The 21,411-nt window shown below is 50.0% G+C and overlaps 2 protein-coding genes across 18 annotated transcripts in view; both read left to right on the top strand.

Annotated features, from left to right (window-relative positions):
- The first annotated feature begins 196 nt into the window (after positions 1–196).
- On the top strand, positions 197–7,516 carry rsph14 (radial spoke head 14 homolog). The gene is made up of 7 exons (XM_080467489.1): positions 197–462; positions 730–951; positions 4,414–4,516; positions 4,650–4,768; positions 4,848–5,073; positions 6,008–6,144; positions 7,086–7,516. Exons 2-7 carry the CDS (start codon positions 786–788, stop codon positions 7,355–7,357), a joined length of 1,023 nt encoding a protein of 340 aa, XP_080323615.1. The 5' UTR covers positions 197–462; positions 730–785; the 3' UTR covers positions 7,358–7,516.
- Positions 7,517–8,946: 1,430 nt separating this feature from the next.
- Positions 8,947–21,411, top strand: part of LOC308112179 (dematin-like) — a 21,500-nt gene continuing 9,035 nt past the window's right edge. For 10 of the 17 annotated variants that reach the window (XM_080467473.1, XM_080467487.1, XM_080467478.1 and 7 more), the window contains exons 1-8: positions 9,071–9,124; positions 16,147–16,187; positions 17,203–17,262; positions 19,185–19,219; positions 19,409–19,489; positions 19,728–19,856; positions 20,974–21,018; positions 21,108–21,309. In XM_080467473.1, coding sequence (XP_080323599.1) covers positions 19,208–19,219; positions 19,409–19,489; positions 19,728–19,856; positions 20,974–21,018; positions 21,108–21,309 — 469 coding nt within the window. In that variant the 5' untranslated portion in view covers positions 9,071–9,124; positions 16,147–16,187; positions 17,203–17,262; positions 19,185–19,207. Of the gene's footprint in view, positions 9,125–9,225; positions 9,266–9,500; positions 9,550–16,146; positions 16,231–17,202; positions 17,263–19,184; positions 19,220–19,408; positions 19,490–19,727; positions 19,857–20,973; positions 21,019–21,107; positions 21,310–21,411 lie in introns of those variants that run through there. The other 7 variants (XM_080467477.1, XM_080467479.1, XM_080467484.1 and 4 more) reach the window with 7 other exon arrangements.

Genomic DNA, 21,411 nt, shown 5'->3' on the forward strand with positions numbered 1-21,411 from the left:
GGAGGTGTTCACCAGGAGCAGGAGGAGGTGTTCACCAGGAGCAGGAGGAGCTCGATGCGGTAAATGAACGTCTTTCTCCGGGAAACTTGCTTGTTCCTCGAACAGACGCCCGCGTTACGTCGTCACCATGACAACCAGCGAGGTGGCGTTCAAGAACACTGGGAAAAGTGAGACGTCATCAGAACTCATGACTTTTTGTTTCGTTTGTAATCTGTTGCTCTTCTGAAGCAGCAGCTTCTCGCTCCGCTCAGACGTTACATGTAGTTTTTTCGTCATTTTGAATTTGGATTTTGTGTTAAAATCTGGACAAAGTTAGTAAACTCTTCACATTGTCATTTCCTCTCCCCGGGAAGACAAACTTAAAAGAAAAGTCTTTTTCGACCCTTTTCTTTTTTAAAACCTCTTTTTATTGATTGACTTTCGACCCAGACTCCTTTTTTCACCGTTATAGAGTTTTTAATGGTATTTTATTTGTTTTATTGTTTGCATTTTGTTTGTTTTTATGTCTATTTATGTACACTTTGGTTCAGCTGGAGTTGTTTTAAAGTGTTTGACTGTTTAATGTGAGTTGACTTCAGTTGTTTTTACGGACAAAACAATCTAATAAATCTCTTCAAAACAAAATAATGATGGAAAAAAACGTTGAAGCATGAAGACAGTATTTTCCGAGGCTTTGAACGGTTTTGAACGCAGCACCAACGCCCGTTAACGTTTCCGTTTGTTTTCCAGGCAACAGCGGGTCGGAACCAGAACTCCGCTCATCGTCCTGGTTCTGCCCGTCCCGGATGGCGGGTTACCGGTCCCCAGTGGCCTACGGGCGGCTCGCCGTGCCGTTGCTGTTCTCCGAGCTGCAGCAGCTGAACACCGACACCGACTCCAGGCTGCGGGTTCTGGCTTCACTCCTGGACCTGGTCCACGACCCGGAGCGGCTCTACCAGATCGTGACCAGAGGTACCGGGTCAGCTGGATCCGTTCTAGTCTCATGTGTTAAAACTCTTTTGAATCTTTTAAGTTAATGAAGTGCTGTTTCACCTCACCTTACCTCACCTCACCTCACCTCACCACACCTCACCTCACCTCACCTTACCTTACCTTACCTCACCACACCTCATCTCACCTTACCTTACCACACCACACCTCACCTTACCTTACCTTACCACACCACACCTCACCTTACCTTACCACACCTTACCTCACCTCACCTTACCTTACCACACCTCACCTTACCTTACCTTACCACACCTCACCTTACCTCACCACACCTCACCTCACCTCACCACACCTCACCTCACCTCACCACACCTCACCTCACCTTACCTGACCACACCTCACCTTACCTTACCTTACCACACCACACCTCACCTTACCTCACCACACCAAACCACACCTCACCTTAACTCACCTTACCACACCTTACCTCACCTCACCTTACCTTACCACACCTCACCTTACCTTACCTTACCACACCTCACCTTACCTCACCACACCACACCTCACCTTAACTCACCTTACCACACCTTACCTCACCTTACCCTACCTTACCACACCTCACCACACCACACCTCACCTCACCTTAACTCACCTCACTTCACCTCACCTCACCTTAACTCACCTTACCACACCTCACCACACCACACCACACTTCACCTCACCTTACCACACTTCACCTCACCTTACCTTACCTCACCTTACCACACCTCACCTTACCACACCTCACCTTACCACACCTCACCTTAACTCACCTTACCTTACCTCACCTCACCTTACCTTACCACACCTCACCTTAACTTACCTTACCTTAACTCACCTCACCTCACCTTACCACACCTCACCTTACCACACCTCACCTTAACTCACCTTACCTTACCTCACCTCACCTTACCTTACCACACCTCACCTTAACTTACCTTACCACACCTCACCTTACCTTACCTCACCTCACCTTACCTTACCACACCTCACCTTAACTTACCTTACCTTAACTCACCTCACCTCACCTCACCACACCTCACCACACCTCACCTCACCTCACCACACCTCACCTCACCACACCTCACCTCACCTTACCTGACCACACCTCACCTTACCTTACCTTACCACACCACACCTCACCTTACCTCACCACACCAAACCACACCTCACCTTAACTCACCTTACCACACCTTACCTCACCTCACCTTACCTTACCACACCTCACCTTACCTTACCTTACCACACCTCACCTTACCTCACCACACCACACCTCACCTTAACTCACCTTACCACACCTTACCTCACCTCACCTTACCCTACCTTACCACACCTCACCACACCACACCTCACCTCACTTTAACTCACCTCACTTCACCTCACCTCACCTTAACTCACCTTACCACACCTCACCACACCACACCACACTTCACCTCACCTTACCACACTTCACCTCACCTTACCTTACCTCACCACACCTCATCTCACCTTACCTTACCACACCACACCTCACCTTACCTTACCTTACCACACCACACCTCACCTTACCTTACCACACCTTACCTCACCTCACCTTACCTTACCACACCTCACCTTACCTTACCTTACCACACCTCACCTTACCTCACCACACCTCACCTCACCTCACCACACCTCACCTCACCTCACCACACCTCACCTCACCTTACCTGACCACACCTCACCTTACCTTACCTTACCACACCACACCTCACCTTACCTCACCACACCAAACCACACCTCACCTTAACTCACCTTACCACACCTTACCTCACCTCACCTTACCTTACCACACCTCACCTTACCTTACCTTACCACACCTCACCTTACCTCACCACACCACACCTCACCTTAACTCACCTTACCACACCTTACCTCACCTTACCCTACCTTACCACACCTCACCACACCACACCTCACCTCACCTTAACTCACCTCACTTCACCTCACCTCACCTTAACTCACCTTACCACACCTCACCACACCACACCACACTTCACCTCACCTTACCACACTTCACCTCACCTTACCTTACCTCACCTTACCACACCTCACCTTACCACACCTCACCTTACCACACCTCACCTTAACTCACCTTACCTTACCTCACCTCACCTTACCTTACCACACCTCACCTTAACTTACCTTACCTTAACTCACCTCACCTCACCTTACCACACCTCACCTTACCACACCTCACCTTAACTCACCTTACCTTACCTCACCTCACCTTACCTTACCACACCTCACCTTAACTTACCTTACCACACCTCACCTTACCTTACCTCACCTCACCTTACCTTACCACACCTCACCTTAACTTACCTTACCTTAACTCACCTCACCTCACCTCACCACACCTCACCACACCTCACCTCACCTCACCACACCTCACCTCACCACACCTCACCTCACCTTACCTGACCACACCTCACCTTACCTTACCTTACCACACCACACCTCACCTTACCTCACCACACCAAACCACACCTCACCTTAACTCACCTTACCACACCTTACCTCACCTCACCTTACCTTACCACACCTCACCTTACCTTACCTTACCACACCTCACCTTACCTCACCACACCACACCTCACCTTAACTCACCTTACCACACCTTACCTCACCTCACCTTACCCTACCTTACCACACCTCACCACACCACACCTCACCTCACTTTAACTCACCTCACTTCACCTCACCTCACCTTAACTCACCTTACCACACCTCACCACACCACACCACACTTCACCTCACCTTACCACACTTCACCTCACCTTACCTTACCTCACCTTACCACACCTCACCTTACCACACCTCACCTTAACTCACCTTACCTTACCTCACCTCACCTTACCTTACCACACCTCACCTTAACTTACCTTACCTTAACTCACCTCACCTCACCTTACCTCACCTCACCTTACCTTACCACACCTCACCTTAACTTACCTTACCTTAACTCACCTTAACTTACCTTACCTTAACTCACCTCACCTTACCTTATCTCACCTTACCTCACCTTACCACACCTCACCTCACCTTACCACACCTCACCTTACCTTACCTTAACTCACCTCACCTTACCTTACCTCGCCTTACCACACCTCGCCTTTCCACACCTCACCTTACCACACCTCGCCTCACCTCACCTTACCTTACCTTACCTTACCTTACCTCACCTTACCTTACCACACCTCACCTTACCACACCTCACCACACCTCGCCACACCTCACCTCACCTCACGATACCTTACCTCACCACACCTCGCCTTGCCGTATCTTCAAGTCTTTGAATTATTTTTAAACTTTAGTTATTTTTTATTAAGTTCATGCTGGTTTCTGGACCATGAGTCTGGTTTCTGCCTGGACCTGGTCTGAGGTGGTCCTGGTCTGAGGTGCACCTGGTCTTCCTCTCTGCAGGGTTCCTGAAGCAGCTGCAGGTTCTGTTGAAGGATGAAGATCCGTTAGTGAGAAGGAAGACGTGCGAACTGCTTCAGGTGGTCAGCACACACAGCCTGGGCAGGTACACACACACACACACACACACACACACACACACACACACACACACACACACACACACACACACACACACACACACACACACACACACACACACACAGACTTGGCGTGACAGGATGTGACCTCCTCCCCAGACAGGGCCTGCTGGCCTCCTCCCTCCTCCCCCCGCTGTGCGAGCTGCTGGATGACTCCTGCGCCTCCTGCAGGAGGAGCGTCCTGCGGGTGTTGGACCTCCTGGCCCGGCTGCCTGCAGGTCCTGGACCTGGAGTCACGGTGGGGTTGTCCTGCCTCCCCGGGTCTTCAGGTGAGTAACCCTGTTTGTCCTCCTGCAGGAAGAGACGACCTTCTGAGCCTGGTTCCTCGGCTGGTGCTGAAGCTGAAGGAGGAGGAGCAGCAGGAGGAGCAGGAGGTGCTGCTCCTCTCCATCATCGGCTGCTGCTCCCGGCTGGACGCTCTGCCGGCTCTCCGCTCACAGGGCGTCTCGGTGCTCGGCTCCAGACTAACTCACCGCTCACACGCCGTCCGCAGGGAGGCGGCAGCTGCCATGATGGCTCTCAGGTGTCTGATTAAAATCTGTTAGTGTCTGTTGGTCGGTTGGTTGGTCGGTTGGTTGGTTGGTTGGTTGGTTGGTTGGTTGGTTGGTTGGTTGGTTGGTTGGTTGGTTGGTTGGTCGGTTGGTTGGTCGGTTGGTTGGTTGGTCGGTTGGTTGGTTGGGTGGTTGGTTGGTCGGTTGGTTGGGTGGTTGGTTGGTTGGTCGGTCGGTTGGTCGGTTGGTTGGTCGGTTGGTTGGTTGGTTGGTTGGTCGGTTGGTTGGTTGGTTGGGTGGTTGGTTGGTTGGTCGGTCGGTTGGTCGGTCGGTTGGTCGGTTGGTCGGTTGGTCGGTTGGTTGGGTGGTCGGTCGGTTGGTCGGTTGGTTGGTCGGTCGGTTGGTTGGTTGGTTGGGTGGTTGGTTGGTTGGTTGGTTGGCTGGGTGGTTGGTTGGTCGGTTGGTTGGTTGGTTGGGTGGTTGGTTGGTTGGTTGGTTGGTTGGGTGGTTGGTTAGCTGGGTGGTTGGCTGGGTGGTTGGTTGGTTGGTTGGTTGGGTGGTTGGGTGGTTGGTTAGCTGGGTGGTTGGCTGGGTGGTTGGTTGGTTGGGTGGTTGGGTGGTTGGTTAGCTGGTTGGTTGGTTGGGTGGTTGGGTGGTTGGTTAGCTGGGTGGTTGGCTGGGTGGTTGGTTGGGTGGTTGGTTGGTTGGTTGGTTGGTTGACAGCAAAATAACTGATTGTGAGGAAAAACCCTTGAGAAGCAACTTGTGGTTTACAATCGGACCTCAAACCGTCCAAACCACCAGAAACCCCTTTCATGAGGGAGGACGGTAAAGACTCCCGGAACCAGAGACGATTGATCCAGAATCACAGAAAAGTGTTCTTCAAGAACCAGGAGGAAAACCTCAAGGTCTTAACTCGTCATTGATCTGTTGTTTACCTCTTGACATGTTTGTTTGTCCCCGGAGTGTTCCTGAGGACGGGAAGCGGCAGCTGTGTGAGCAGCAGCTGCTCCCTCCGGTCCTCATTCTGCTGAAGGACCAAGACCTCCAGGTGAAAACTAACGCTGCTGGGATCATTATGAACACTGCTATCATCACCACAGGTACACACACACACACACACACACACACACACACACACACACACACACACTGTGGGCGCATCCTAATTGCTCCTCCTGTCTCCTCCTCTGTCCACTTCTCCTGAACCCCAGAAGTGTAGAAGTGGCGGCCATGATGAGGGTCTGAGTTCTCAATAAGCAAAGGAAAGGAGGCTCAATGCTTCCTTTAGAACCTCCTTTAACCTAGGAACCACTGAAGCTTCCTTTAGAACCTCCTTTAACCTAGGAACCACTGAAGCTTCCTTTAGAACCTCCTTTAACCTAGGAACCACTGAAGCTTCCTTTAGAACCTCCTTTAACCTAGGAACCACTGAAGCTTCCTTTAGAACCTCCTTCAGCCTAGGAACCACTGAAGCTTCCTTTAGAACCTCCTTCAGCCCAGTAGTAGTGCAGCCTGTTCTCACTCTGATTGGTTCTGTATTCAGCCGGTTCCCTTTAGTTCCTCTTCTCCTTTGATTTACATTCCAACCTGAGATATTTGACATTAGATCAGAGGTTAGAACCTCAGGGGAACGTGAGAGGAACCACCTTTATACTACTTTGATCACATTTCTACTGTTTTAACCACGACAGACGTCACTAACCTTCACCACCGTCTGATTATTATTACGCCACCTAGTGGAAGTGTGGTCTGATTGTCACAACGTGATCTCCTTTACTAACTCCTTTAGGAAGCCTCCTAACTCCTTTAGGAAGCCCCCTAACTCCTTTAGGAAGCCTCCTAACTCCTTTAGGAAGCCTCCTAACACCTTTCCTAACTCCTTTAGGAAGCCTCCTAACTCCTTTCTTAACTCCTTTAGGAAGCCTCCTAACTCCTTTCCTTAATCCCATGGCGTCCTCCACGGGGTTGAGGAGAAGTGTGTAGGAAAGAAGAAAGGAGGGACTAGTAGGACGCACCCTGTGTCTGTGTCGTCCTCTTGCAGGGAAGCAGCAGTGTTTGAGTTTGGACGTTGTCCCGGTCCTCCTGGACCTCCTCACTGAGGAAGAGGAAGAGGAGGAGGAGAGGAGGAGGAGGAAGGCCCTGGTCCTTTACTCCCTGCGGGCTCTCACTGCTCTGGCTGAGGCTTCAGCAGGTCGCCACCTCCTGCTGCAGCACCTCCCCCTGCTGGTGAGGAGGACCCAGGACACTGAGGAGGATCCAGACGTCCAGGAGGCTGCGAGGACCACCATCAGGGTCATCACCTGGACCCCCTGAGACCAGGAGACATAATAAAATGAATCCTGGTCACTGAGATTTAAAGGATGTTTTAGTTTTCTTAGAGTTTTAACGTTTCGTCATGGAATTCTTCTTGAACACGTTTAGAATTTCTCCAAAAGTATTTTTCTTAATCTGGGAATAAAACAACATTTAACCAAATATTAGAAAGCAATGATCCACTGAATGTTCCACAGATTTTTACACTATCTGAGCCACTGAAAGTTCCACTGACTGATCCACTGAATGTTCCACTGTCTGATCCACTGAATGTTCCACTGACTGTTCCACAGTCTTATCCACTGACTGATCCACTGTCTGATCCACTGAATGTTCCACAGTCTTATCCACTGACTGATCCACTGAATGTTCCACAGTCTTATCCACTGTCTTATCCACTGACTGATCCACTGAATGTTCCACTGACTGTTCCACAGTCTTATCCACTGACTGATCCACTGAATGTTCCACTGACTGTTCCACTGTCTTATCCACTGAATGATCCACTGACTGATCCACTGACTGATCCACTGAATGTTCCACTGTCTTATCCACTGAATGTTCGGTCAGATTAAGGCTCCATAAATATGAAAAAAAACATTTTGACATCAACATCAGCTGCCGCTTCACTTTCAGAAGAACCAAACTTTCTTCACTCTGGGGGGTCCGTTTCCACGACACCAGTGTTCTGATCCACTGTGTCCATGAAGTTCTTAATCCGGTTCCCAAGGTGGAAAGATTCTTTCACGGTCTCTGTTCCCTCCTGCAGAGACTGATGGAGGCTCCAGAGCCTGTTACTGCTCCCTCCCTCCTGCTCATCCAGTTGTAAACAAACATGGCGGCCCCGTGGTGGTACGACCCGTAGTGGTACGACCCGTAGTGGTACGACCCGTAGTGGTACGAGTGGTACGACCCGTAGTGGTACGACCCGTAGTGGTACGAGTGGTACGACCCGTAGTGGTACGACCCGTAGTGGTACGACCCGTGGTCCATATTCTAGTTTTATGGTCCAGATCAGTAGATTAATAGTTGAGGCTCTCCCTGATCTCATCATACCTGATAGTGTTTGGTTCTCTGCACACATCTGTGTAGTTTCATTACAAAATCAAGCAACAGCGCCCTCCTGTGGCCCGGCAGACTAACTACATCCTTGTCTCTGTGTCCACTGCTGCTGCAGTGGAAACGCTCTCCTTTTTTAATGGATTAGCTGATGTCAGGTGAAACGTTGTCTTGTAAACAGGGCCAGAGACAGAGAGAGAGACACAGACAGAGAGAGAGAGACAGACACACAGAGAGACACAGAGAGAGATAGACAGACACACACAGACAGAGAGAGAGACACAGACAGAGAGAGACAGACAGAGAGAGAGAGACAGACAGAGAGAGAGAGAGACAGACACACAGACAGAGACACAGAGACACAGAGACAGACCCAGAGAGAGATAGACAGACAAACAGAGACAGACAGACAGAGAGAGAGACCTAGAGAGAGAGGGACAGAAAGACAGAGAGAGAGAGAGACAAACCGACAGAGAGAGAGAGAGAGAGACAAACAGAGAGAGAGAGAGAGAGAGAGAGAGAGAGAGAGAGAGAGAGACAAACCGACAGAGAGAGAGAGAGAGAGAGAGACAAACAGAGAGAGAGAGAGAGAGAGGGGGGGGGGGGGGGGGTCACTGCTGCTATCTCTCTCTCACACACTATATGGGGCGGGGAGGAGCGCAGAGGAGCCGTCAGTCGCTCTGAGCTGCTTGATGCTGCTGACCACAGGTAGGACAGGTGTGTGTGTGTGTGTGTGTGTGTGTGTGTGTGTGTGTGTGTGTGTGTGTGTGTGTGTGTGTGTGTGTGTGTGTGTGTGTGTGTGTGTGTGTGTCTGTCAGTCACGATGCGGAGGTGTTCAGCGGCACTGTGGTGCGTCTCTCTGCCGGCTCTGATCGACCTTGTCCCAGGGAACCGGTGCAGTGACAAGCCGGGCTGCGGGGCTCCGCGGCCGGCCAGAGGAGCTGCGCCGCTGCCGCCCGGGTCTCCGGGTGTCTGGTTCTCCGGTTCTCCGGGTCTCCGGGTCCCCGGGTGTCTGGTTCTCCGGTTCTCCGGGTGTCTGGTTCTCCGGTTCTCCGGGTCTCCGGGTCTCCGTTCCCCTTCAGGCGGACAGAGGTTGATCCGGACCGGGTCTGGATGTGACGGTGTGGGATTATGTAAGAGCTGCAGGAGGATGGAGGGAGGGAGCCTGGATTATAGGAGGAGGATGGATTTATATAACAACCCTCCTCCTCCTCTCCTCTCCTCCTCCTCCTCCATCTCTCTATCTCTCTATCTCTCTATCTCTCTATCTATCTATCTATCTATCTATCTATCTATCTGAGCTGATCTTCAAATTGATGAAGAGTCGTCTTTGAAAAGTTGGACAGGTTGTATATCATCCCTCCCTCTGGTCTGTCCATAATGTTGGTGGACTAGAGACTGGTTCGGACTGGTTGTGGACTGGTTTGGAGGTCTTCACAGACCCATCGGGTGGCTTGGTTCAGGACTCTGCTGGTCCTATTCTGCTCCAGAACCCTGAAACCTCAAAGACATTTTCATGTTTTTATATCAAATGAAGTTTGTCTGGATCCAGAAACAGAAAGGTTCTGTACAGAACCCGGTTCCACTCATGGAGGTTTGGTTCATAAACCAGGACATTTTTAGTTTTTGACTCTATGAGACGTTTCATCTTTGTTTAAAGTCGTCAGCTGGAATCCTCACGTCTCCTGTCTCGCGTCTCGCGTCTCCTGTCTCGCGTCTCCTGTCTCACGTCTCCTGTCTCGCGTCTCCTGTCTCACGTCTCCCGTCTCCTGTCTCCCGTCTCCTGTCTCACGTCTCACGTCCCCCTTCAATCCTCTAGAAATCTACTTCTACAATTTCTTAGGCGGAGAAACTCAAACCTGGAGCTCGTGTTCATGCTGAGAGAACCGTTCTGATTGGTCGGGTGTTGGACTGTCAGTATGGATACTGTGTGTTGTTTGGTCGATAGCATAGCATTATAAAACTAGAGCTACACTCGGTAGAGCGCGGACCTTCACCATCGCCACATTTGTTTGCGGAACTGAGTTAGCATCACTAGCATGTTCGCCGTTAGCTCATATCGATGCTAACTAGCTTGTCAGGTGGCGACATCACTGTGAAACACTGAGTGTCTCCATGACAACAGGCGCTGATCGCCTTTGATCTCCTTTGATCTCCTCTCATCCACCTCCTATGGGAGAGTTTTTGCAGTTTTTCGTGTTTTGATTGGAAACGGTTTGTCGTTAACGTTCCAAAATGTGTTGGTCCTTGATGATGACAAATCATCAGCTAGCTTTAGCCCGATTAGCGGTTAGCCGCTGACTGTCTACACTTGTTTGAGGGTCTCGTACACAATAAAGCCTCACCAGCGCAGGAACGTTGTTGATAAATCAACCAGCGGTGGTTTATGACGTCAGCCTCCTGGAGACAATCCAAACCTCCTGTTTCGGCGTGGCGCCCCCTTGTGGGTCATTCTGGTCTGAACAAAGAGCCCAAAGGAACCAAGAATCATGTTTTCACCTGGAAGCTGATTTGTGGTTGACGAGTCCTTTTAATAGATTTCTAATCTTTATCTTCTTTATTTTTTTGCTTCAACTAGCAAATGTAATGTTTTAGTTTGTTTTTTACAGTAAAATTACTTGTTTCAGTGCTTTTTTATCTATTTTATCCTTTTTTAGCAGTTCCAGCTGTTTTAGATGTTTTTATCTTGGAGGTTCGAACAGTTTTTAAAATCAGTGTAGAAAGTTTTTTATTGACATTATGTCTTCTGAAAGCTTCATGGAGCTTCTCCAGGGGGAGCTGAGGAGCCTCATGAGGCTCTGGAGCTGCAGGTTGAGGCTCTGGAGCTGCAGGTTGAGGAGCCTCACAAGGCTCTGGAGCTGCAGGTTGAGGAGCCTCATGAGGCTCTGGAGCTGCAGGTTGAGGAACCTGGTTTAGAACCTTGAAGTCCTTCTCAGGATGGAGCTGGTCCAGTCCTCAGGTACTCATGAGTCCTCAGACCTTTAGAGGAGCTTCTCTGGACCTGGACCTGGACCAGGACCAGATTATAGAGCATCTTGTTGTTGTGTGTCTTCATTACTCTGCAGTTGTTTAATCTGCAGGTTGTGAAGCGCAGAACGTTCCTGAAATAACCGTCAGCAGCAGCTCGTCTCTTATCTCTGTGCCCTGGGGGGGCGCGGGGGGGGGGGGGGGGGGGGCACTGAGACCGACGGGGGTGCAGGAGTGTGTTGCTGCCGTTGCAGGAATGTGAAGTTGTTTGCTGATACGAGCTTCATTCAGAACCTTCATCATCACCTCCTCTGTTATCAGAGCCCAGGACGGCTCCAGGAGGAGGAACGTCGTGTTCACCACCGACATGGTCAACTCTAGAACAGAGGCTGTTGGGATCAACTCTAGAACAGAGGCTGTTGGGATCAACTCTAGAACATGGGCTGTTTGGATCAACTCTAGAACAGAGGCTGTTGGGATCAACTCTAGAACAGAGGCTGTTTGGATCAACTCTAGAACAGAGGCTGTTGGGATCAACTCTAGAACAGAGGCTGTTGGGATCAACTCTAGAACATAGGCTGTTGGGATCAACTCTAGAACAGAGGCTGTTGGGATCAACTCTAGAACAGAGGCTGTTGGGATCAACTCTAGAACAGAGGCTGTTTGGATCAACTCTAGAACAGGGGCTGTTTGGATCAACTCTAGAACAGGGGCTGTTTGGATCAACTCTAGAACAGAGGTTAAGTTCAATTATTTGATCAAAATGATGAGATGTTCCTTGTGACCTTTATGTATTTCAGCTCCTTTGATTGTCATAAAGACAATACATGTGTATTTGTGAGGTACCACGGTACCACAGCTCATTTCTGATGACTCAGCAGAGTCGAGAGCCAGATGCTTGTAGAGATTCAGTGTAGTTGTACTTTCTCTCATTGTAACGCTGCCCCCTGTTGGCTGTCTGCCTAGTTGGTAGAGCGGTCGCCTCCTAATCGGAAGGTTGTAGGTTTGATTGCCATCTTTGCCAGCCTACATGCCGAAGTGTCCTTGGGCAAGGCACTGAACCCCTAACTGCCTGTGTGAATGTGAGTGGTTGGTGGTGGTCAGAGGGTGAGTCTGCAGCATCGAGGTGCATAAAGTGAATGCTGAGGGTTAGGATGGGTGTTAACGAGCGGCGGTAGTGAGAAAGCGCCAGCTCAGCAGATAAACCACAAGAAAAGGGTTAAAAATGAGACGGGGTAAAGGAGGAGCGATATATTTAGGCTTCACACTTCAACTTGGGTGGTTGGTGTCACATCCCAGGCGTTGTCACGGTAACAGCAACATCCATAACTAATGCGGTTACCATGGACCCCCCCCCCCCCCCCCCCCGTTGGAAATCTTCCAGTAAATAAAATATAAAATAGGCTGAATCTTTCACTTTTAATTGCTTGTTTTTTCTTTTGTAGCCAAAAACAGTTGGTTCCTCTCAGAACAACAAATGAAAATAAATAAATAAAAAAAAGTAAATAAAATAGTGCTGTGATGTCATCGGGTTCCAGCCAATGAGAGCAGCTGCTCGGTCAAAGACGACAGACAGTGGGTGTGGTCATGTCTGTGAGTCGAGATAAGAGGACACACACACACACACACACACACACACACACACACACACACACACACACACACACACACACACACACACCACATGTTGGTTCATTTCTGATGTTAGTTCATCTGAATATGAAACAGTGACTCAGCAGATTTCTACCTCTGTCCCACTTTCAGCTTCAGTGTGTTTTATATGTCCGTTCATCATGACTCGACAGAACCCTCCTTCAAACCCTCCAGAGCTCTGTAGGAACCCTGCAGAAGCTCTGTAGGAACCCTGTAGGAACCCTCCAGAGCTCTGTAGGAACCCTCCAGAAGCTCTGTAGGAACCCTCCTGAAGCTCTGTAGGAACCCTGTAGGAACCCTCCTGAAGCTCTGTAGGAGCCCTGTGAACCCTGTAGGAACCCTCCTGAAGCTCTGTAGGAGCCCTGCATAACTCTGTAGAATCCTGTAGGAACCCTGTAGAGAACTCTGTAAAACCCCTTAGAGACCCTCTTGGAACCCTCTAGAACTCTGTAGAATCCTGTCCATCAGAAAACCGCTGAGCTTCTGTCTCTGTGACCTTTGGAGACGCTGTCGCCGCCCCGAGGTTCCTGAACGCAGCGCAGAACACAAGGCTGTGAATGTGAGCTGAAGGTCTGTGTGTTCTCAGCCCAAAGGTTGGTTTGTGTTGAAGCACTGACCGGCACTAACGACCCCCCCCCCCGGTGGCATTAACAAGGTCGTTAACATGTCAAACACAAAGAGCCGGAGACACGGACGAGTCCCGGGACGACTCGCCCCCTCAGAGCCCGACGTCTTCGCTCAGCGCCAGCCGACTAACCGGACAGGAACTCCTCCCCTCAGAGGGAAACTGAGACGCTGGCGACAAACAGCTGCGATAAAAGAGCTGAAACTGGATAAAGGAACAAAACGGTTGAAATTGTTAAAACATCTTTGAAACCCAAAAGATCAATTTGGCTAAAATTGTGTTAACAAACTGAAAAATGTCTAGAAATGACAAAATACGAACTTATGGGAAAGTTTAGGAGAACACTTCCTGTTCCAGTGATGCTAACACTTCCTGTTCCAGTGATGCTAACCGCAGAACAACACTTCTTGTTCCAGTAATGCTAACACTTCCTGTTCCAGTGATGCTAACACTTCCTGTTCCAGTGATGCTAACACTTCCTGTTCCAGTGATGCTAACACTTCCTGTTCCAGTGATGCTAACACTTCCTGTTCCAGTGATGCTAACACTTCCTGTTCCAGTAATGCTAACACTTCCTGTTCCAGTGATGCTAACACTTCCTGTTCCAGTAATGCTAACACTTCCTGTTCCAGTAATGCTAACACTTCCTGTTCCAGTAATGCTAACCGCAGAACAACACTTCCTGTTCCAGTAATGCTAACACTTCCTGTTCCAGTGATGCTAACACTTCCTGTTCCAGTGATGCTAACACTTCCTGTTTCAGTAATGCTAACACTTCCTGTTCCAGTAATGCTAACACTTCCTGTTTCAGTAATGCTAACACTTCCTGTTCCAGTAATGCTAACCGCAGAACAACACTTCCTGTTCCAGTAATGCTAACACTTCCTGTTCCAGTAATGCTAACCGCAGAACAACACTTCCTGTTCCAGTAATGCTAACACTTCCTGTTCCAGTAATGCTAACCGCAGGACAACACTTCCTGTTCCAGTAATGCTAACACTTCCTGTTCCAGTAATGCTAACCGCAGAACAACACTTCCTGTTCCAGTAATGCTAACCGCAGAACACTTCCTGTATTGCTCACCGCTCCAGGTTTTCTCAGTTAGCATTGCTAACACGACAACGTTCCAAGTGACGACACCTCGTTTGTTTCAGAAAAGTTTCCATTGCTCTGAAAAAGATTTCCGTTTCCATGGAAATGGCAGAAACAATGACGTAGTTAGCATGTTTGGCCACGGGGGGGCGCTGGTGTTTGTTTTTGTAATCAATCCACACAAACATGTAGCATTAACGATCTGCTCTAAGCATTAACAATGGCAGTACCTGGACATTCCTAAACCATCGCACCGGTCACTAAACAGGCATCTGGGTTTACCTGAGGTCGTGACCCCTGCAGTGTCTCGGTGGTCTGGCGGTGGGGGTCCTGCCTCCCTCCTCTGCTCCACATTCCTGCCAGCTGATTGGACGGCTGGGTGCGGTAACCTAGCAACCACCACATATCTCCGCTCGCGGCCGGCTCAGAGGCACCAACAGGCCAGCAAAACAAACGCCCACCATCCTGCAGGAATAAACTCCGTCCATCACCAGAGCCACACGTGTAGGTGCTGTTGCCATGGTAACCTGCAGGGCGACGCGCAGTCACGTCTGTGTGTGTGTGTGTGTGTGTGTGTGTGTGTGTGTGTGTGTGTGTGTGTGTGTGTGTGTGTGTGTGTGTGTGTGTGTGTGTGTGTGTGTGTGTGTGTGTGTGTGTGTGTGTGTGTGTGTGTGTGTGTGATAACCACTTCATCTGTGATGGCTCTTAGCTGGACATTAACAACAGAAACACAGTCCATTGTCTGTGGCACCCTGAATAGTTCAGGTCGGATCCATTGTCTGTGGCCGTTTCACCGCCGGTAACACAGCAGGAGAGTCGGATCCCAGCAGTTACTTTACAGTCTGTGATCAAAGCTGGACTGTCCATCGTCAGTGGACACTTCAGTCTAACAATGGGACAACCCACTGCCTGTAACCAGCCAGCAGACAGGTTTACCTCAGGTGGTCTGAGGTGGCCTGCGGTGGCCTGCGGTGGCCTGCGGTGGTCTTCAGGTGGTCTGAGGTGGCCTGAGGTGGCCTGAGGTGGCCTGCGGTGGACTGCAGGTGGTCTTCAGGTGGCCTGAGGTGGTCTTCAGGTGGTCTGAGGTGGCCTGCGGTGGTCTTCAGGTGGTCTGAGGTGGCCTGAGGTGGCCTGAGGTGGCCTGCGGTGGACTGCAGGTGGTCTTCAGGTGGCCTGAGGTGGCCTGAGGTGGTCTTCAGGTGGTCTGAGGTGGCCTGCGGTGGCCTGCGGTGGCCTGCGGTGGTCTTCAGGTGGTCTTCAGGTGGCCTGAGGTGGCCTGAGGTGGCCTGCGGTGGCCTGCGGTGGCCTGCGGTGGCCTGCGGTGGACTACAGGTGGTCTGAGGTGGTCCAGCACTCGGACGTCTGTTTCTGATTGGTTTGTTTTATTTTTCAGGAGCTGAGTGGAGACGAGGAAATCACCGACACACTCAACATGTGAGTCATCACCATGGAAACAAAAATACAGAGTTATCACCATGTGAGTTATCACCATGGAAACACTGTCATCACTATGGATTTATTTATTTATTTAGTTTATTTTTCAGGGACCATGTTCAAAAACATTAATCTTAAAGAAAAGATGCTTTGTACCAGAGTTCAGCCGTAGCTAGTTTCCATCTGCAGTCCCTGAGACACAGTCATCACCATGGAGACACAGTCATCACCATGGAGACAGAGTCATCACCATGGAGACAGAGTCATCACCATGGAGACACAGTCATCACCATGGAGACACAGTCATCACCATGGAGACACAGTCATCACCATGGAGACACAGTCATCACCGAGGAGACGCAGTCATCACCATGGAGACGCAGTCATCACCATGGAGACGCAGTCATCACCATGGAGACACAGTCATCACCAGACGATGGAAGTGTTACCGTGGTGATGAGCTGGAGGTTTGGTTCTCTGGTGCTCCTGAACTGGACCCTCCACCGTATCGACCCGGAGCCATTAGTCCTCTCTCCTGCCCTGGACCTATTGATTATTGAGAGCCGCCGTCAGTCAGAAGAAAGATCTCGGTTCCGCCCTGCAGCTTCTGGACAAAGGAACTTTAATCTCCTGGTTCATCTTCAGGAGATCCTCTGTGTTCCCACCAGGATCCTCTTCCAGAACATTTCCTCTCAAACTCAGAGTCAAAAAGTTTATCCAGGAAGAAAATATACAATCTGAGGCTGGAGCCACTCACAACGCTCAGACTCTGTCTCCATGGAAACATGGGAAAACACAACTTTTGCTCAGTAGAGCCAATCAGAAGAACTTAGTAGTTTTATTTTGACAGTCACCGTAACAACAATCCAACTTGGTACTTTTATTTTGACAGTCACCGTAATATATATAATATAATATATAAATAACTATAATGTCCGTGTTCTCCCAGTGTTAATGTTTAGAGCTCATTGTTCTCGTGTGTGTGTGTGTGTGTGTGTGTGTGTGTGTTTTTCAGGTGCTGATTAGGCCACAGAGTCCTGAAAACAAGCGGAGATGATCCCTTTTTCTCCCTGAGGTACACACACACACACACACACACACACACACACACACACACACACACACACACACACACACACACGAGGGTACCATGAGGTCAGTACTGTGGTACAAAGCCGTGGACTCTGGAAGAGTCTCTTTGTGTCGTTGATCAGATCACATAAAGCCCAACTGGTGACGATGCAGCTGCAGCAGAGCGCAGTACTGCCAGGGTCCTGCTAATGGTAGTACTAATACTAACTGTAATACTAACTCTAATACTAACTCTAGTACTAACTCTAGTACTAACTCTAGTACTAACTCTAATACTAATGTGCTGAGAGTGAGAGCAGATGAATCATCGAGTCACGTGACTGACATAAAGACAAAACAGTCGTTAAACCGTGAAGAAGAAGAAGAAGAAGAGAAAACAGTTTTGATGCTCTGGAAGAAAACTGTTACCTTGTATTGACCATGTTAGATGGTTGGTTGGATGTTTGGTTGGATGGATGGATTGATGGTTGGTTAGTTGGTTGGAAGGTTAGATGGATGCTTGCTTGGTTGGTTGATTGGTTGGTTAGATGAATGCTTGGTTGGTTGGTTGGATGTATGTTTGGTTGGATGGTTGGATGTTTGGTTGGTTGGTTGGTTGGATGTTTGGTTGGTTGGTTGGATGGTTAGATGGATGCTTGGTTGGTTGGATGTTTGCTTGGTTGGTTGGTTGATTGGTTGGTTAGATGAATGCTTGGTTGGTTGGATGGTTGGTTGGTTGGTTGATTGGTTGGTTAGATGAATGCTTGGTTGGTTGGATGGTTGGTTGGTTGGTTGATTGGTTGGTTAGATGAATGCTTGGTTGGTTGGTTGGATGTATGTTTGGGGGGTTGGTTGGTTGGATGTATGTTTGGTTGGATGGATGGTTGGATGGTTGGTTGGAAGGTTAGATGGATGCTTGGTTGGTTGGATGTTTGCTTGGTTGGTTGGTTGATTGGTTGGTTAGATGAATGGTTGGTTGGATGGTTGGTTGGTTGATTGGTTGGTTAGATGAATGGTTGGTTGGATGGTTGATTGGTTGGTTGGATGTATGGTTGGTTGGATGGTTGGTTGGTTGGATGGTTGGTTGGTTGGTTGGTTGGTTGGATGGTTGGTTGGATGTATGTTTGGTTGGATGGTTGGATGGTTGGTTGGTTGGTTGGTTGGATGGTTGGATGGTTGGTTGGTTGGTTGGTTGGTTGGATGTATGTTTGGTTGGATGGTTGGATGGTTGGTTGGTTGGATGGTTGGATGGTTGGATGTATGTTTGGTTGGTTGGTTGGATGTATGTTTGGTTGGTTGGTTGGTTGGTTTTGTTGGTTGGTTGGTTGGTTGGTTGGTTGGTTGGTTGCCTGAATCTGACTTTGATCATTTTAACTGTTGGATCAAGTGAAAGGATGAAGCTTCTTCAGTCGCTCTGGATCCAGCAGGTTTTCCCTTCCTGGCTGAATGAAGGTTGGATGCCGTGGGGCGGCGTGGCTCGGTGGGTGGAGCCGTTGTCTTGCAGGTTCAATTCCCATCTCTGCCTGCCCACATGCCGAATTGTCCTTGGGCAAGACACTGAACCCCAAACTGCCCGTGTGAATGCAGAGAGAGAGTGATGGTGGTCGGGGGGGCAGATGTGGCAGACGTAGTTTACCCCCACCCAGTGTGGAGGGAATGTAAAGCTTCTTTGGGTTCCAGGAAAAGCTAAACATGAAACCAGAACATCATTATTATTATTATTATTATTATTATTATTGTTATATTAATAAACATTATTATTATTATTAATAAACATTATTGTTATTATTATTATCATTAATAATAATAAACATTATTATTATTATTATTATTATTATATTAATAAACATTATTATTATTATTATTATTATTATTATTAAAAAGATCAAAGGAATGTTTGTTGTTACAACATGATGTTTCTTCCAGGAACTGACCAATCAGCAGTCAGGATGATGCCAAAGGTAAAACTCTCCCTTCTGCTTTACACTTCTCTGGTACTGTTCACTATCAATACGTGTGTGTGTGTGTGTGTGTGTGTGTGTGTGTGTGTGTGTGTGTGTGTGTGTGTGTGTGTGTGTGTGTGTGTGTGTGTGTGTGTGTGTGTGTGTGTGTGTGTGTGTGTGTGTGTGTGTGTGTGTGTGTGAGAGCAGCAGCTGGCTCAGACGTCTCCAGGGAGCGTCCTGTCTCTCAGAGGGACGAATGTCCCAGGATCCCCTGCCGCCGCCATCGTGGTGAGTCACACACACACACACACACACACACACACACACACACACACACACACACACACACACACACACACACACACACACACACACACACACACACACACACACACACACACACACACACACACACACACACATCAATCTCGAGGCAGGCCAGTGTATTTTAAATGCTTTTTGTGGCCCCGTCCCCATGGCCCCGCCCCCATGGCCCCGCCCCCATGGCCCCGCCCCCTGTCCCCAGGCCCATGTGGAAGACGGGGTGATTGGATATAAGGACCTGGCGGCGTTACCGCGGGACAAAGCCATCCTGGACATCGAGAGGCCCGACCTGATGATCTACCAGCCGCACTACAGCTATAGTCCTCTGGAGGTGCTGTCTCTCTCTCTCTCTCTCTCTCCATCTCTCTCTTCCTCCCTCTGTCGCTCTCTCTCTCTCTCTCCATCTCTCTCTTCCTCCCTCTGTCGCTCTCTCTCTCTGTCTGCCTCTCTCTCGCTCTCTCTCTCTCTCTGTCTCAATCACTCACTCTCTTTGTCTCTGTCTGTCTCTGTCTCTCCGTCTGTCTCTGGCCATCTGACTCGCTGTCTCTCTCTCCCTGTCTGTTTCTCTCTCCCTCTCTCTCTCCATTCTTCTCTCTCTCTCTCTCCCTCTCTGTCTCTCGCTCCCTCTCTCTCTCCCTCTCTGTCTCTCTCTTACTCCCTCTCTCCCTCTCTGTCTCTCGCTCCCTCTCTCTCTCTCCCTCCCTCTCTCTCTCCCTCTGTCTCTCTCTTACTCCCTCTCTCCCTCCCTCTCTCTCTCTCCCTCCCTCTCTCTTACTCCCTCTGTCTCTTGCTCCCTCTCCCTCTCTCTCCCTCCCTCTGTTTCTCCCTCCCTCCCTCTCTCTCTCTCTCCCTCTGTCTCTCTCTATCTCTCTCTCTCCCTCTCTCTCTCTCCCTCTCGCTCTCTCTCTCTCTCCCTCTCTGTCTCTCTCTCTCTCTCTCCCTCCCTCTCTCTTACTCCCTCTCTGTCTCTTGCTCCCTCTCCCTCTCTCTCCCTCCCTCTGTTTCTCCCTCCCTCCCTCTCTCTCTCCCTCCCTCTCTCTCTCTCTCCCTCCCTCTCTCTCTCTTTCCCTCCCTCCCTCTCTCTCTCTCTCTCTCTCTCCCTCCCTCTCTCTCTCTTTCCCTCCCTCCCTCTCTCTCTCTCTCTCCCTCCCTCCCTCTCTCTTACTCCCTCTCTGTCTCTTGCTCCCTCTCCCTCTCTCTCCCTCCCTCTGTTTCTCCCTCCCTCTCTCTCTCTCTCTCTCCCTCTCTCTCTCCCTCTCCCTCTCCCTCTCTCTCTCTTTCCCTCCCTCCCTCTCTCTCTCTCTCTCCCTCCCTCCCTCTCTCACTCTGCTGAGAATCAAGCTGCTTTACAGTAGGTAGTTGCTCCCTCGTGTGGCCACTCGGTGAACTGCTGCCAGAACTTTCCACTCCTCCTTTCTTCTGTTCACTCTGTCGTTCTCGTCCTGCAGAGGTCCTTGTCTCCTCGCTCCATCTCTCCTCCGCCCTCCCCAGAGGTGAGACTCCAGGACCAGCGACTCTCAAGGTTTCAACACCTTCCAGGTTTTGACCTCTGACCTCTGACCTCTGACCCGTCTGCTTCCAGAACCTGTCCAAAGAGACCAGGGAGTGGCTGGAGAACCGGTCCCCTGTCGGTTCCTCTCCAGGTTCCACCGCCCGGACCAGCGGCACTCGCAGCTCGCACACGCCCAGCGCCACGCCGTCCACGCCTCACACGCCCAGCCCCGCCCCGCCCCAGGCCCCGCCCCCGCCCACCAAGTGCAGCCTGCAGCACTTCCACCGGCCCGGTAACCCTCCACCGTCCACCGGGTCACGTGACGCAGAGCGTCTCAGTGACCGGGTCACGTGACCCGTCAAGTTGAGAAGAAACTTTAAATGTTTTATTTTAA

The sequence above is a fragment of the Lipophrys pholis genome, assembly GCF_963383615.2.
Source record: "Lipophrys pholis genome assembly, chromosome: 7".
In the NCBI taxonomy this organism is placed as follows: Eukaryota; Metazoa; Chordata; class Actinopteri; order Blenniiformes; family Blenniidae; genus Lipophrys; species Lipophrys pholis.